The sequence below is a fragment of the Mesoplodon bidens genome (genome assembly GCF_964165515.1).
Source record: "Mesoplodon bidens genome assembly, chromosome: 2".
NCBI classification, from domain to species: Eukaryota; Metazoa; Chordata; class Mammalia; order Artiodactyla; family Ziphiidae; genus Mesoplodon; species Mesoplodon bidens.
The window spans coordinates 46,822,206-46,838,772 of record NC_138177.1 but is presented as its reverse complement, the minus strand read 5'-3'; the positions used below and the strand labels follow the sequence as shown (position 1 = coordinate 46,838,772).

Genomic DNA, 16,567 nt, shown 5'->3' with positions numbered 1-16,567 from the left:
TAAATGAGAAAATATATATATCTTGTTTAAGTGCAAATAATTGGGATTTTTCAATTATTTGTAGTTGAAACTAATGCTACTTGCTCCATAAGCCTTCTAGCATTATCTGATGTTTTTAAATTTTGTATATGTTTGACTAAAAAATAAATTTTAATTAAAAAATAAGCTTTTATACCAAAATTTGGCAAAAACAGTTCAAGAAAAACATCACAGACGGATATCACTCATAAACATAGATACAAAAATTCTTGACAAAATTTTGGCCAATTGAATCCAGCAATGTAAAAATAATGCACCATGACCAAATGTGGTTTCCAGGGAATGAACTCAGCATTTAAAAAACAATCAGTGTACTTGACCACATTAACAGAATAAAGGATTAAAAATGAAGTAATCAGGGGCTTACCTGGTGGTGCAGTGGTTGAGAGACCGCCTGCCGATGCAGGGGACATGGGTTCGTGCCCCGGTCTGGGAAGATCCCACGTGCCGTGGAGCGGCTGGGCCCGTGAGCCTTAGCTGCTGAGCCTGCGCGTCTGGAGCCTGTGCTCCATAACGGGAGAGGCCACAACAGTGAGAGGCCTGTGTACCGAAAAAAAAAAAAAAAATCAAGTAATCAGCTCAGTAGATGAAGAAAAAGCATTTGAAAAAAAATCAATCATCCTTCACGATAAAAATGCCCAGAAAACTGAGAATAGAAGTGAACTTCTTAAACTTGACAAAGGGCAATTCTGAAATAAAACTACAGCTAACAACATACTTTATGGTGAAAGATTGAATGATTTCCCCTGAGAGAGGGAACAATGAGAAGATAACTACTCTTAACCCATCTGTTAAATGAGGAGTGTGTGTGTGTGTGTGTCTGTGTGTGTATGATTGTGATAAAATTCACCACTGTAATTTTAGAGTGTTCAATTCAGTGGCATTCAGTACATTCACAATACTGTGTAAGCATCACCACTATCTAGTTCCAGAATTTTTCATCACCACAAAAGGAAATCCTGTACTCCCCATTCTCTGCTCCCTCCAGCCCTAGGCAACCACTCATCTGATATCTGTCTCTATGGATTTGCCTCTTCTGGGTATTTCCTATAAATAGAATCATACGATATGTGGCTTCTTTCACTGAGTATAATGTTTTCAAAGTTCATCCACGTTGTAACATATATCAGTACTTCATTCCTTTTTATGGCTGAATAATATTCCACTGTACGGAGAGACCACATTTTGCTTATCCAGTCATCTGTTGAGGGACAGTTGTGTGTATTTTAACAGAAAGATAGCCTTTACCCTCAAGGAATGAATCTCTAAGGTGGGATTTCAAGCATAACATCAAACTGGAGAAAAGAGAGTTGGGAGCAAGGGCCTTTCTCAGAACTTTCAAGTCACAATTTAGAGATCATGTATTCTGTGACTAGCTCTTTGAGAGTGACAATGAGGCAGGATGTCTAATGGTGTCAAGGCTTCCAAACCACTTCTGCCTGGTAGGGAGGTTAATACAGGACAGCATCTGGCAGGCTCTTGGAATCAAAGCTTACATCTCAGGCTACTCACCCCCAATTTCACTGGGGGAGGACATGTCATAAGAACAACTAGGTTTCCACACACAGGCTGTTTGTACAAGCATAAAGGAAGGGAGTATCTGAGTGATCCCCTGGATAATTTAATCCCCACATCAGCCCAATTGCTGTCTTGGGTTCTCTCCATAACATATATACACAAATTAAAATTAATTATACAACCTCTCATAATGCATCAAATAGGTCTTCTTAAACGTAGTTAAATCAGTCCAGTTTGAAAACATTTGGCTGGGCCAAGCTTTCTTTGTGAGGCTAAGTACTGTAGTGGTTCAGAACAAAGGCTTTAGAATCAGGTAGACCTACATTCAAATAGTGCCTCTGCTACCATTAGCTCTGGGAATTTAAACATGAGATACAACCTCAATTTCTTCACCTATAAGCTGGGAACAGTAGTTAACAGTACCAAACTCAGTGGACTGTTACCACCATATGTGGTAACTCCTAGCATGGTGCCTAGGAGAAGCAAATTTTAATGTTTTTATTAAAAATCACCATCGTCCACGTTTACTGAGATTTTATGAAAGGACAGACTAAGGACCGCCACTGCCAACTCTGCCTTATTCGATACAATTAAACCATGAGCTTAAATGGTTCAAATTGATCCCATCATCTTACATTCCTATAGATTTCATCCAGTAGCTGAATTTGGGGGAGGAAAAGAAAAAGGACCCACACAAAACTTTCCCACTTGAAGACATTTTTATTGTGGTAACGCACCTGAGTCCCTGGCAGGATGGGCCTGTCCTCCGCGGGGGCAATGGGGTGTTTGGCAGAGGATGGGGGCCCTGCCCTGAGGGGGCAGCTGGGGGATGAGGCCAAGGGCTTTGTGACAGTGATAGGTCACAAAGGGCTTTGTGACACTGATAGGTCACAAAGGGCATCAGAGGATAAATAGGCTGCGCCAGGGGGTTAGGCTGACAAAGTGGTTACTTCTCTCACTAGGACGGAAGTTCACCACAGCCTCTTGGGGAGATAAAAACCCAGAAGCAGAAGTGAGGTGAGGCGGAGGGGGAGCCTACCGTACCTCTCGACACACTTGAAGAGATTCAGCCTGGGCTCCAGGCGCCCTACAGCGTCCCCACTGTGATCATCTGTGCCCCTACCCACACCCCTGCTGCCTCTGGGAGACCCTGAGGCAAACGTGGGGGCCTGTGGGGCGGGCTTGGAAGACCTGCCACAGGGCCGCCTGTGTGACGCAGGAGCATCGCAGCTCGCTCTTCTGCCAGTGAGGCCGAGGGAGGGAAGAGCCAGGGAGCCGCCTTAACCGCGCTGCCTGTCGTGATCAAAGACAGCCATGAGTGGGGACTCTCTGCTCCCGTATCACACGGCCCGGAGCAGCACCTGGGTGGACCTGTTCACCACCACCACGGGGAAGCTGCAGCAGCAACTGCACAAGGGCGAATACGACCGTTTCAAGTACGCGCCGATATTCGAGAGCGACTTCATCCAGGTCACGAAGAGGGGAGAAGCGATTGACGTGCACAACTGGGGCGGCATGGTGACCATGGGCATCACATCCACCAGCCCCGTCCTCCCGCTCCCAGACATCATGCTGCTGGCCCGACGGGCCACCGGCTGTGAAAAGCACGCCGAGCGCAGCCAGGCCACCAAGGGGAAGAGCCACAAGGCTGCAAAGACCTTAGAGCTCACCAGGCTCCTTCCCTTGGAGTTCGTGAGGATCTCCACTCACAATCGTGAGAAACAACAGCTGCGCGTGAAGCTTGCCACTGGCCGCTGCTTCTACCTGCAGCTGTGTCCCCCTCTGGACGCGCGGGAAGACCTCTTCGCCGAGTGGGAACAGCTGATTTACCTCCTGCGACCACCAGTGGACAGTGAAAGCAACACCTATGCCGTTCCCGTCTGGGACATGACCTGCATGCCTGTGTTCGAGGAGGAGCAGGACGGGAGGAGCCCGGCCGTGGAGGATTTCCGAGGAAAGGGGCATCAGGACCAGGTGAGCGTCAGCAGCCTCCACACGTGCCCTGAGGTGGCCGGGCCCACGCCTGCAGCTTTTGCTGGGGGGCACGGAATCCAACTGGACTCCCACAAGCCCGATACCATGCCCGATGGGGCCACTGCGAAAGCAAAACCTACTACAGGGCTTGACAAAGCGTCCGCATCGCGGGCAACGACAAAGGTGGAGACAGCAGGGGTGGCAGGAGGCACCGCGGCGGGTGCTTTGAGCACGGCAGTGATCAAGTCTCCTGCCGCTCAAGAGCGGAGCACGGCCATAGCAGCCACAGCCAGCGACGGGCCTGGAGGAAGCAAAACCAACATAGCCACTGGGGACACTGCCACAACATCCCTGAGGAGCGGGAAAACGGCCTTGGCAGGTGCTGAGAACAATTCAGAGTATGCTTCCAGCACGTCCACCAGCCTCTCCCCAGGGGCCGGCATGACTGTGGTCGGAGCAGAACCTACCAGCAAGACTGCCAAAGGAAGAGCCGACAAGGACCATGAGGGGACCCTCGTCTCAAGCTTGCCACAGGAAGGCAAAGTGAGCAAACAGGGTGGCAGCTCACAGAGAGTGTCCCAGGCCCGCAAGGGAAGAAGGGAGAGGAGGGAGCACTGGGGAGAGGACAGAGCTCTGACGAGCCCCTCGCTCTGCAGTTCCGTGGAAAGCCACCACAAGGCAGCGGGGAGCAAGACAATCCCCAAAGCAGCTGGCCCGTGCTCAGGCGGCCGCAGAGCCACTAGAGATGACCAAAAGGCCAAAGGCCACGGCAGCCCGGGGGGCAGCGAGCAGGGCACTGCTCCCAAAGGCATCAGCCGTGCTCCCATCACCAGTGACTCCAAGACCTCGCACAAAGCGGGCAGGAGCTTATCTCCAGCGCGTTCGGGTCCCACCACCAACATACTCAGCAGGATCAGCTCTTTCTTCAGGAATGTGAGAGCCAGACTTACAAAAAAGACAGTGGCCTCATCACGAAATAAACATGGGAGCATCCTGGCGAACCCAGTGGAAGGGACCCAAAAGGAGGCCATCACAGAGACAGCAGAGAGTGGCCAGGGGCTGGAAATCACCGGTGTGACATCTGAGACCATGGAGCCAGTGACCGTTGAAGCCCATCAATAGGACCTAGAGCTGGGAGCTGCAAAGGGGACCAGGGCTCTGGGAAATACCCCTGGAGAGCCCATTTCAGCTTCCTTACTGCAATTTAAATAAAAAAAACATACAGTCTGAGAACGCATGCAGTGTTTTGTCTGAATTTCTAGGTCCCGAAGCCCAGCCGTAGCCTCACAGTGGATTCTGTGATGTCAGCTGTGCCACAGTCTGAGACCCAGTGTCCAGGCAAGGGCAGCCCCACCTCACACACATGCTCAGCGCCAAGAGCAGTGCTCCATCTGGCTTCCACTCCTTTCTGGCTTTGCCCCTCAGGGCCATGGCTCAAAGTCAGACTATGGTCTGGGAAGCTCTCCTTCACTATCCCCCTATTCTTTTTTTTTTTTTTTTTTTTTGCAGTACACGGGCCACTCACTGTTGTGGCCTCTCCCGTCACGGAGCACAGCCTCCGGACGCGCAGGCCCAGCGGCCATGGCTCACGGGCCCAGCCGCTCCGCGGCATGTGGGATCTTCCAGGACCGGGGCACGAACTCATGTTCCCTGCATCCTCAGGTGGACTCTCAACCACTGCGCCACCAGGGAATCCCCCCCTATTCTTTTTATAAACGCTTATTCCCCCTGAAGGTCTGTAAACAGAGCCAGAACAGGACTCATGTCCCCTCGGGCTATTCAGTGGACAGAAATAAGGGCGGCAGTATTAGCTAGCAATCAGAACAGCAAGCACTCTCATCTAGACTTAGCCGTTCCCTGCCCAGGTATATACCCTGGAGAAACACACATGTTCTAAGAAACAACTCTGAGAATGTCTAGAGCAAAAATAACTTAACAGCAAAACACGGGAAACAGCCCAAATTTCCATCAGCAGAATTCATACAGCAGGACAGGATGAGATTGGAATATTCAATAGTGAAAAATAAAGGAGCTACACACATTAGCATAGATCAACTTCTCATGATTTTTAAAAACATCAAAAGAATGGGATACAGTTCCACTCATGGAACCATTCTGAAACAAGCTCAAACAACGGATTGCATAGGGTACATGTTTAAAAAAACGGTAGCTAAAACTGAGGGAAGAGTAAACACAAAATTGAGGACAGTTTTCTCTAGGGTGGAAAGGCTAGGTCAAGGAGGTTGACACAAGGCTGTTAGTGCTGCTGGGAATTGTTCTGTCTCTTAAGCAAGATGGTAGGTACACAGGTGTTGTAGTTTTCACATTTCATTAACTCTGAAATCAGGATGGTCCTACAATCACCGTGGCAGTTGTGATGAAGTTATTGGCCAATGCCTTTCTCTTTTAATCACTTGTATTTATGCACAAAAATGATGTCAGAAAGGCTTGGCATCTTTAAAGTACATTTATTTAAGGTAAAGTACAAGAACACTTGTTTGGTTATTAGGAAAAGAAGGAACGATATGCCTATTTTACAGATGAGAACACTGAGGCTCAGAGAAGGTAACCTGCTCCAGTCACACAATGGGATCTTTGCAGAACAGTGATCCACCAGCCCACTTCTTTATGCAAAGCCCTGTCTGTAGTGTGCGAAGGAAGCAAGCAAACAAGCCTGAGATAGGGCCAGCACAAGAACCCGAGGCACCACCATTCTTACCATCATGTTCCAAAACTACAGAGATGAGCATCAATTTTACTAGATTGAGGGGAGGGAGGGGTGGGGGCTGGGAGCCGGTTTTCGAACTTCAGTGGGCTCACAGCTCTTAGCTGGCCTTATCTCGAGAGCATCCAGTCCACCCTTGAGCTGTGTCTGGCTCCCAGGCTTCTACCTCTAGCCTCTGGCGTGACCCGGGCTGCAGCCAGAAACAGGCTCCCACCTGGAATTCCAGCGTTCACTCCTGGAACGTCCAGCATCCAGTCCCCCTCCAGCCACTAATTCAACTTTTGAATGCCCTGCTCAGAAGGGTTTCTCCACACCAAATCTGCAGGAACTTTTTTCTTCTGGGGCTCCAAAACCAAATCCTTAAACCTCACATGAGGGAGAGTATTTGTTAGGTCAGAGCATCCTTGTTGATTGGACCTCCAGCTTGTGACTTCCACAGACCTCATCACGGGAGGCTGGGGAGACGTCCCTTCTGTTGGTGGACGGAATGGTGGGCACTTGGTGGGGAGCACTGATGAGAAAGGGAGCCAGCCCAAGACCTACACATATGCACTGTTTCCCCTGGCCAAACAAGGTTCCTGACCCCAGGATTAACCCAGAGTTTCCGAGAAGACTAGGAGCTGCAGGGAGCCGCAATTAATGCTTTACTCTCCACCAGTTTTTCCTTGGACCCAAGGAGGAGAAATTACAAAAAGATCACATCACACTCCTTTGATCTTATGATTTCCACACAGGCAAGTTCAGGGAAACACTAGTCTGAAGGAAGAAAATGCATTAAAAACACGTGCATAAGGAGTTCCCTGGTGGCGCAGTGCGTAAGAAGAGGAGGACAGAGGCACCGGGGCTTCTTCTCACGCAAGCACACAGCTCACCTGGCCCAGCGCTGCTGCATCCCTGTGGGCATGCGGTAGCCCTGGCATCCGGTAGGGGACACTGCAGGATCCACACCTGACTGGGACTTTCCCAATCCCTGGGGACCCCTCAGCCTCTGTGGAGCCCCACTGAAAGGCCTGGGTCACCTCATGACACCATTTCTCAACCTGAGGTTCTATAGATTTTTCATAGATGTGTACAAATTGAATACAACACACACAAAAAACGAAGGCAATTCAAAGTAATGCTAATTTAGGATGAGTTAAAGGGCCAGGATTCCAAATTAATTATGACCTTAAAATTAAATAACAAATACATCTGGTTTTATTACACTCTGAAAAGCAGTGTCTTCTATAAAGTTTTCATGTTGGGATATAGTAAAGCTATAAAACTTATGATTCGATTACCACAGCATCAGGATATTTTTAAATTAAAAAGCACAGGCAAGTTTGGCTGGGGTGTTAAAGAAAGAAGAATGATTATTAGGGGAAAAGGGAACATTGCTGTTCTCTGCCCACTTCCACTGTGCTGGTCTCATGATGGGCCGTGTTGCGTGTGGGCTGGAGGGACAGGGTCACTACTCCCACCTTTGCCATCAGACCTCCCACTCCTCACAGTGCCCAGGTGGGAGGGACCCACACTTTTCACCCTGGAGCCCCAGAGCCTCCCCTTTCCTCTGCATCACTTTCACTGTTCAGGGGACCAGTCACTTGAACGCCGCCCAGCCAAATGCCCAGGTTAAGTCGCCCCTGTAGGACATGTCTCTCTGCTACCAGAACACACTTGGCAAAGAGCAGCAAACAGGCCCCAGTGCCCTGGGGATGTGAGCCCTGGGGATGTGAGGGCCCAAAGTTACTTCCGGGGTCTGAGTAGCCCCCTGGGTCCCACACACCGACCCCAGGGAGCCCACCTCCCCACTGACTCCAGTCCCTGCCTTTGTGTGGCAGATTCTGGTCTGACACCTGTGAAGACCGTGACCTGGAGGCCTCAGCCTGAGACTCAGAGGGGATGGAGCTTGTGCAGCGCCTGGCAGCTTAAATGAGACACGAGGCCAAGGAAGAAGGGCCGCCTCTCTGCTCCCCCTCCGCTCCTGAGTCAGCTAGTGAGTGCCGGTTACTTCCTGTCGGAGCTGTACAGATTTAGCATGAATTTTAGATATATGTTTTATTTTTAACACTGGAGGCTCTTACATCAAGCAAAATTGATCTCCTCCTTGGTTTATTTTTTAAACATTTCTATGTAAAATAACACACAAGTAGAGAAAAGCACCCTCCGCAAAGGGAGGGCTCAGTGAGTTACAGTGGGCGCTCCACTCTGGGGAGCAGTAGTTTTTCCCTCTGTAAAAGCCCAGATGCTTCTGAGAAGCTCCTCTCAGCTTCCTTACTCTGGCCCCAGACCTCCACAGCGGAAATCCCAAAGGGACTGGATTCTCCCAGCCCTCCAGCGCCCTCCACTACTTTCTGATTGTGCTGCCACACTAATTTTGAGTTATTTGTGGGTAAATCACTGCACTTGGAATACACATGGAGTAACTGATTTCATTCTTATAACCGAATAAGTTAGCACTTATTCTTTTCCCCTTCTACAGGGGGCTGCCAGGGTGCTGGGGACGTCCTGTATATTGAACTGGGTGTTCTTAACAGATGTGTTTATATTTACAAGAAACCATAAAGCTCTACGCTTAAGATCTGTGCCCTGTACAATACACCAAGTAAACTTCAATTAGAAAGAGATGCAAAAAAAATTTCCCCGCAAAACAAACTTCAGGCCCAGGTGGCTTCCTCTGATTTCTACCAAACATTTAAGACAGAAATGATGCCCGTCTCCTACACACTCTTCCAGAGAAGATACAGACGGAACACACCCACACTGCTTTCATCGGACCAGGAGAATACTGATGTCATACCAGCAGCAGATATTACAGGACAGGAGAAATTACAGGCTAAACACTTCTGAATGTCGATGTCAAAATCCAAAAGCAAACATTAGCAGTCTAAATCTAGAGGTTTTCAGAAAGGAAGGAAACTGGGATTTCATGGCGGTATTTCCAGTGGTTGATGTGGACAGAATCACTGGGTGTTTGGGCGCTGCCTGGGAACGTGGAGAGAAGGGACAATGCCATCCGGTTAGTGGAATGAACATTTGGTGACAGAGATTAGGAGGGCCTGGGTCATCCTCAGAGACAGTCCTGGGATGGGATCTCTAGGCTGTGGCTATGGAGGGGCCCCTCTAGGAAGACATGGGCCTCTCTCCTGTGCCACTGCAGGGTCTAGGGATGGATGAGGAGTTTGTAGGGGCTGGATTTTGATGAGGAAGGAGGAGCAGGGAAGGTGCGCCCTCAGAGCCAGTGCATCCACGGCCCCTCCCCAGACAGGCCGTAGCCCAGGCTACTCAGACAGTTGCTCACATCAACAGTCAGGCGACAGTGGGGCACGCCAGCTTCACCCACTAAACCACCAAGCACAGCCCAGCAGGCCACTGTCCTCATTAATCAGCACTAACTGTGCATCCAGCTGAAGACCAAGCTCATTTGTTAGAGACGTGCCATGTGGGCAGCTGGCTTGGAGAGACCGGGCCTCTGAGCCACGTGGAGACAAGCCGACCACTGGTCAGACCACCAGGAGGCTCACCCGGTGTGTGAAGATGCTGAGGGAGGAGGGACGTAGATGGGATCCCCTGATCCTTCAAGGGACCTTCTTTTAGGGATATTTAACAGCTGTGGGGTCAGGGATCAACATGTAAGGGAAGCAGCTGGATCAGGCATGGGCCCTCCTGTTGGCTCAGACCCCTCCTGCCCTTGGAGCAACCATGGGGCAGGCAGGAGGATTGGGGGGATGGAGGGAGGGGAGCCCTGGGCTCAGGAGTCCAGGGCACCATCTAGAGGATTCAGGGGGGTTCAGGGATTTCTGTCCCAGGGAACCAACTACATTCCTGTCCCACATCCATCTGTCATCAGCTTTGTGACTCTGGGAAAGTCACTTAAAATCTCAACATTTTAGTGCCATGTACCATAAAATATGGATCACAGCACCTGCCGTGAGCTCCCCACGGGGCTGATGTGGGAATCATCACACATATTCTTCACAAGCTCTAAAGCATCACACCCATAACCTTCCCTGCTCCCCTGCCCTGTGGCATCCAGGTCCTCTCTGGAGGCAGCACTACCACATTTCTTGCTTATTCTTCCAGACATTTACTATTTGAACACTTAGGTAGCATTTATAAAGTACCCATCATTTTTTGTCAGGGTCTACCTGATTTGTTGTATTAAGCTTCATCATGTAATACTAATAAGTGGGCCCTATTAACATTTCCATTATCACAGAACAAGGAACTGAGGACAGAGGGTCTGCATAACTTTCCCAGGTTCACGTGGCTTCTGGTATGATTTGAATCCAGACCATTAGGCACCAGCCCCCACTCTGTTGGTCACTGTGCTGTGCTCCCTTTCTATATTACCTCACTAAATAAAGGCATGTCCCCGTGCAGTCAGCCTGCTGGCTATTTTAAGTGCACACCACATTGCAACACCCTCTTCTCAAGGCCAGCTTTGATTCACTTGACTCCCCTAAGAGGCTGGTGAACAAAGAGAACAGACGTGACCTGGGAATGAATTGACACCTCCGCATGGTCTTTTCCCACCAACATATCAATAGTTCTCTCAATTTTTGTTGTGTTTTCCAGGATCATGACTCGGGTACCAAGAAGAAAAGGAAGATTATAAAGGAATCAAACACAGGATGCACAAGAATATCATCTGCGATCAAGATAATCTGCCGGCCATCTGCAGTGGTGGTTCAGACACATCAGAATCAGCATCTGGCCAAACAACAGGGTAGGGACACAAATAGCAGCCCCACTAACCACTCCATTGAAGGTACTGTGGAAATAATACCAGTAAGTAGATTCAGGAGTAATGGCTGTAGTTTGTACAGCAGAGCCTGGATCTGGCTGAGGGAGGATTGGGCAGGGAAGGTGCCCACTCAGAGCCCGTGCAGCCACTGCCCGCTCTTAGCCAGGCCTTAGTCCAAGCTGCTCAGACGACTGGGCAGTTTCTAGTCAGTGAGACCCTGGGGGCCTGTAAACTTCATCTGTTAAGCCACCAAAACACCAGCCCAGTAGACCCTGTTCCCAGCTAATGAATATTAACTGCTCATCATCCAGGTTTGGTCAGTTGAAGATGATGCTGATTCTCTGTGCAACTGTCATGTGGGCAGTTGGTTTGGAACGTCCTGGGTTCTGAGTCAGTTAGGGAGTCAAGTAGACTACTGGTCATTCAGGGTGGTCACCTGACCACCAGGAAGTCTCACTGCAAATCAGCTGCTAGAATCCAGTGCTGAGGGGGAAGGGAGGGGAGATGCACACATATTTGGATACCCCAGTACATCAGGGGGTCTTCATTTGGGGGAAGGGCATTGTATTTGGGGTCAGGGATTGAAACGCAGAGCCAGGAGGTGGGTCCAGGTTTGAGCCATTCTCTTGGGCCAGGCACCTCCTCCGAGTACCAGCTGTCTCCCTGCAGCATCCTTGGGGCAGGAGGATGTGGGAAAGGGAGTGAGGAGAGCTCTTGGTTTGTGTATCCAGGGCATGATCTCATGTCCATGTGTTCCGGAATCTCATTCCCCAGGGAATCAACTCCCTCCCCTGCCTCAGACCCATCACTCATTAGTGTTGTGACTCTGGGCAAGTTACTCAATCTCTCTAAATTTCAGTGCCCTGAACCATAAAATATGGGTCACAGCCCCTACTCTGCCCACCCCACAGTGAATCACAAGAAATAATATTCTTTCCATGAGCTCCAAAACTTCTTACTCATGTCATCAATGTGAAAAAGTAGGCACTATCCTCCTGTTTGTAGCCTCCTAGCTGCCCTTTCTGGAGACAACCTGCTTATTCTTCCAGGCATTTAATACTTGAACATTTATGTAGGTAGCACTTATGAAGTACCCACCTTTTTTCTTCAGGCTTTGTATTTACTAGTTTTTAGACTCAGAACATAATACAAATAAGCAGGACCTAAAAATATTTCCGTATCAGGGCACTTCTCACAAAGAGATCAGCCCTGCTCCCATCACCAAGGAGTCCAGGACCTCGCACAAAACAGGCAGGAGCTTATCTCCAGCGAGTTCGGGTCCCACCACCAAGAGACTCAGCGGGATCAGCTCTGTCTTCAGGAATATGAGAGCCAGACTTACAACAAAGACAGTGGCCTCATCACACAATAAATATGTGAGCATCCTGGCGAACCCAGTGGAAGGGACCCAAAAGGAGGCCATCATAGAGACAGCAGAGAGTGGCCAGGGGCTGGAAATCACCGGTGTGACATCTGAGACCATGGAGCCAGTGACCGTTGAAGCCCATCAATAGGACCTAGAGCTGGGAGCTGCAAAGGGGACCAGGGCTCTGGGAAATACCCCTGGAGAGCCCATTTCAGCTTCCTTACTGCAATTTAAATAAAAAAAACATACAGTCTGAGAACGCATGCAGTGTTTTGTCTGAATTTCTAGGTCCCGAAGCCCAGCCGTAGCCTCACAGTGGATTCTGTGATGTCAGCTGTGCCACAGTCTGAGACCCAGTGTCCAGGCAAGGGCAGCCCCACCTCACACACATGCTCAGCGTCAACAGCAGTGCTCCATCTGGCTTCCACTCCTTTCTGGCTTTGCCCCCCAGGGCCATGGCTCAAAGTCAGACTACGGTCTGGGAAGCTCTCCTTCAATAACCCCCTGTTCTTTTTATAAACGCTTATTCCCCCTGAAGGTCTGTAAACAAAGCCAGAACAGGACTCATGTCCCCTCGGGCTATTCAGTGGACAGAAATAAGGGCGGCAGTATTAGCTAGCAATCAGAACAGCAAGCACTCTCATCTAGACTTAGCCGTTCCCTGCCCAGGTATATACCCTGGAGAAACACACATGTTCTAAGAAACAACTCTGAGAATGTTTAGAGCAAAAATAACTTAACAGCAAAACACGGGAAACAGCCCAAATTTCCATCAGCAGAATTCATACAGCAGGATAGGATGAGATTGGAATATTCAATAGTGAAAAATAAATGAGCTACACACATTAGCATAGATCAACTTCTCATGATTCTTAAAAACATCAAAAGAATGGGATACAGTTCCACTCATGGAACCATTCTGAAACAAGCTCAAACAATGGATTGCATAGGGTACATGTTTAAAAAAACGGTAGCTAAAACTGAGGGAAGAGTAAACACAAAATTGAGGACAGTTTTCTCTAGGGTGGAAAGGCTAGGTCAAGGAGGTTGACACAAGGCTGTTAGTGCTGCTGGGAATTGTTCTGTCTCTTAAGCAAGATGGTAGGTACACAGGTGTTGTAGTTTTCACATTTTTACTAACTCCGAAATCAGGATGGTCCAACAATCACCATGGCAGTTGTGATGAAGTTATTGCCAATGCCTTTCTCTTTTTTTCACTTTTATTTATGCACAAAAGTGATGTCAGAAAAGCTTGGCATCTTTAAATTACATTTATTTAAGGTAAAGTACAAGAGCACTTGTTTGGTTATTAGGAAAAGAAGGAACGATATGCCTATTTTACAGATGAGAACACTGAGGCTCAGAGAAGGTAACCTGCTCCAGTCACACAATGGGATCTTTGCAGAACAGTGATCCACCAGCCCACTTCTCTATGCAAAGCCCTGTCTGTAGTATGCGAAGGAAGCAAGCAAACAAGCCTGAGATAGGGCCAGCACAAGAACCCGAGGCACCACCATTCTTACCATCATGTTCCAAAACTACAGAGATGAGCATCAATTTTACTAGATTGAGGGGAGGGAGGGGTGGGGGCTGGGAGCCGGTTTTCGAACTTCAGTGAGTTCACAGCTCTTAGCTGGCCTTATCTCAAGAGCATCCAGTCCACCCTTGAGCTGTGTCTGGCTCCCAGGCTTCTACCTCTAGTCTCTGGCATTACCCGGGCCGTGGCCAGAAACAGGCTCCCACCTGGAATTCCAGCGTTCACTCCTGGTACGTCCAACGTCCAGTCCTCCTCCAACCACTAATTAGACTTTTGAATGCCCTGCTCAGAAGAGTTTCTCCATACCAAATCTGCAGGAACTTTTTCTTTGTGGGGCTCCAAAACCAAATCCTTAAACCTCACATGAGGGAGAGTATTTGTTAGGTCAGAGCATCCTTGTTGATTGAACCTCCAGTTTGTGACTTCCACAGACCTCATCACGGGAGGCTGGGGAGACGTCTCTTCTGTTGGTGGACGGAATGGTGGGCACTTGGTGGGGAGCACTGATGAGAAAGGGAGCCAGCCCAAGACCTACACATATGCACTGTTTCCCCTGGCCAAACAAGGTTCCTGACCCCAGGATTAACCCAGAGCTTCCGAGAAGACTAGGAGCTGCAGGGAGAAACAATTAATGCTTTACACTCCACCAGCTTTTCCTTGGACCCAAGGTGGAGAAATTACCAAAAGATCACATCACATTCCTTTGATCTTATGATTTCCACACAGGCAAGTGCAGGGAAACACTAGTCTGAAGGAAGAAAATGCATTAAAAACACGTGCATTGGGACTTCCCTGTTGGTGCAGTGGTTAAGAGTCCGCCTGCCAATGCAGGGCACTCGGGTTCGAGCCCTGGTCCAGGAAGATCCCATATGCCACGGAGCAACGAAGCCCATGCGCCACAATTACTGAGCCTGCACTCTAGAGCCCGCGAGCCACAACTACTGAAGCCCGCACGCCTAGAGCCCGTGCTCCACAACAAGAGAAGCCACCGCAACAAGAGAAGCCCGCACACCACAACTAAGAGTAGCCCCTGCTCGCTGCAACTAGACAAAGCCACACGAAGCAACAAAGACCTAGCGAAGCCAAAAATAAATAATAAAATACACACACACAAAAAAACAAACACGTGCAAAGCCCTTAGCTGTTTATAAAGTTCTTGAATGTGTGTGCCCCCTTCCGATTCTCACGTCTTTCCATTTTGCAGATAAGCAAACGGAAGTTCAGAGCATTTAAAGGACTTGCTCAAGGTGGCAGGTGATGGTGCAGAGAGGGAGCTACCTCGGTGCAACAACTTTCAGACAGTGTGCCACCCCGGTCCCGCACAGAGGTACACAGAGGGTGGAGGAGACAGGACAGCACGAGTCATGATCACAACTCTGAGTGACAAATACAATGAGAGACGTGTGTTTGGGGACTGGACCTATTCAGAGGAGGGGGTCTGGGGCATGGGAAGGAGTTCTGGGTTAGGGAAGGCTTCACAGGGGAATTGGCACTTTTAAGGATGAATAGGGCTCAGCCGGGTGAAGGAAGTATGAGGAGCAAGGGTGAAGGTGGGGGAGGGGTGGGAGATGATCAGGCCACAGGAAGAGCGTGTGCAAAGTACAAAGGCTTGACACACCACGCTGTGTTGAGCAACTACAAGTATTTCAGTACTACTGGTTGGAGGGCAAGAGAGGAGGGACGTGAGGCTGGAGAATCAGGCAGCTGGGTCTTGGGGAGCCTGGGGTACTATTTGAGTGTCTGGGACTTGGGGAACCACTGAAGGCCAGCGTCTGATGGCAGTAAGATCTCTCTGGCTCCAGGGTAGAGAGTTGATGGGCAGGGGGCTGTCTACAGACACGGGGTCCTCCAGGAAGCCACTGCTTTAATCCTGGCAGAGTCGGGGAGCCCCGAACCTGGGTGGCCCTGGGGAAACAGAAGGGGGCGGAGTCGGGAGGTGTTGAAGAGATGGAACAGGACAATTTTCCAGCCCACATCCTGAAAGACGGGGAGCTCATGGTGTAGGTCTGGCCCTTATCTAAAGGAAGTGGAACTGACAAAAGTGGAGGTGACTTGCCCCTGTGGCAGCTGTTGGTCAGTAGTAGAATGGGTGGCCAGAAGAGAGGCTCACGGGAAAGCAAGGAGTAATGTGTTAAGAGAGAAAACAACAGCTGCTAGACAGCTAAGGGTAAAACATCAGGATAAGGCAGCCAAGGCGGGCAGTGGCCTTCAGCACTTGGAGAGGGGCAGAACCCCTGAGCAGTTCCTTGTCTATCCGGGCAGTACTTCCCACAGCGCCCTCCTCCCCTGGGCAAAGGGTCGCCCCAGAGAGCCCCTTGTGGCCACATGCTGGTACTGCAGGTTGGCGCTTGAATGAGGGGAGTCAGCACTGAGGCTGAGTCACCGTGACCCTTTCCCTGTGTCACACCACAATTAGTCTAATGCTAACCCCAAAGGTGTGAGCTAGGGGAGGTGAGGGGGTCTGGGCAATGAGGATGTGTCTCATCCAGGCGGCATGGCTCCAGGCCCCTGGCAGTGGAGTGGCAGAGTTTGAAATGGCTGAAAGGTCCCTGAGAGGCTGGGGATCCAGACCCAAGGGGACAATGAGTGACCACCAAGAACAGGGGTGGAGTTAGTGCCAGGGTCCCTCTGCAGCATGGAAGTCATTTGAGAAATAACTGTTGAGCACCTACTGTGGGCAAG

General features: G+C 49.7%; 1 protein-coding gene across 1 annotated transcript; it reads left to right on the top strand.

Annotated features, from left to right (window-relative positions):
• The first annotated feature begins 255 nt into the window (after positions 1–255).
• LOC308612058 (Golgi-associated RAB2 interactor protein 4-like) lies at positions 256–15,415 on the top strand. Its single transcript, XM_081224288.1, has one exon. The coding sequence runs from the start codon at positions 2,872–2,874 to the stop codon at positions 4,651–4,653; it is 1,782 nt and encodes a 593-aa protein (XP_081080414.1). The 5' UTR covers positions 256–2,871; the 3' UTR covers positions 4,654–15,415.
• The last annotated feature ends 1,152 nt before the right edge of the window (positions 15,416–16,567 follow it).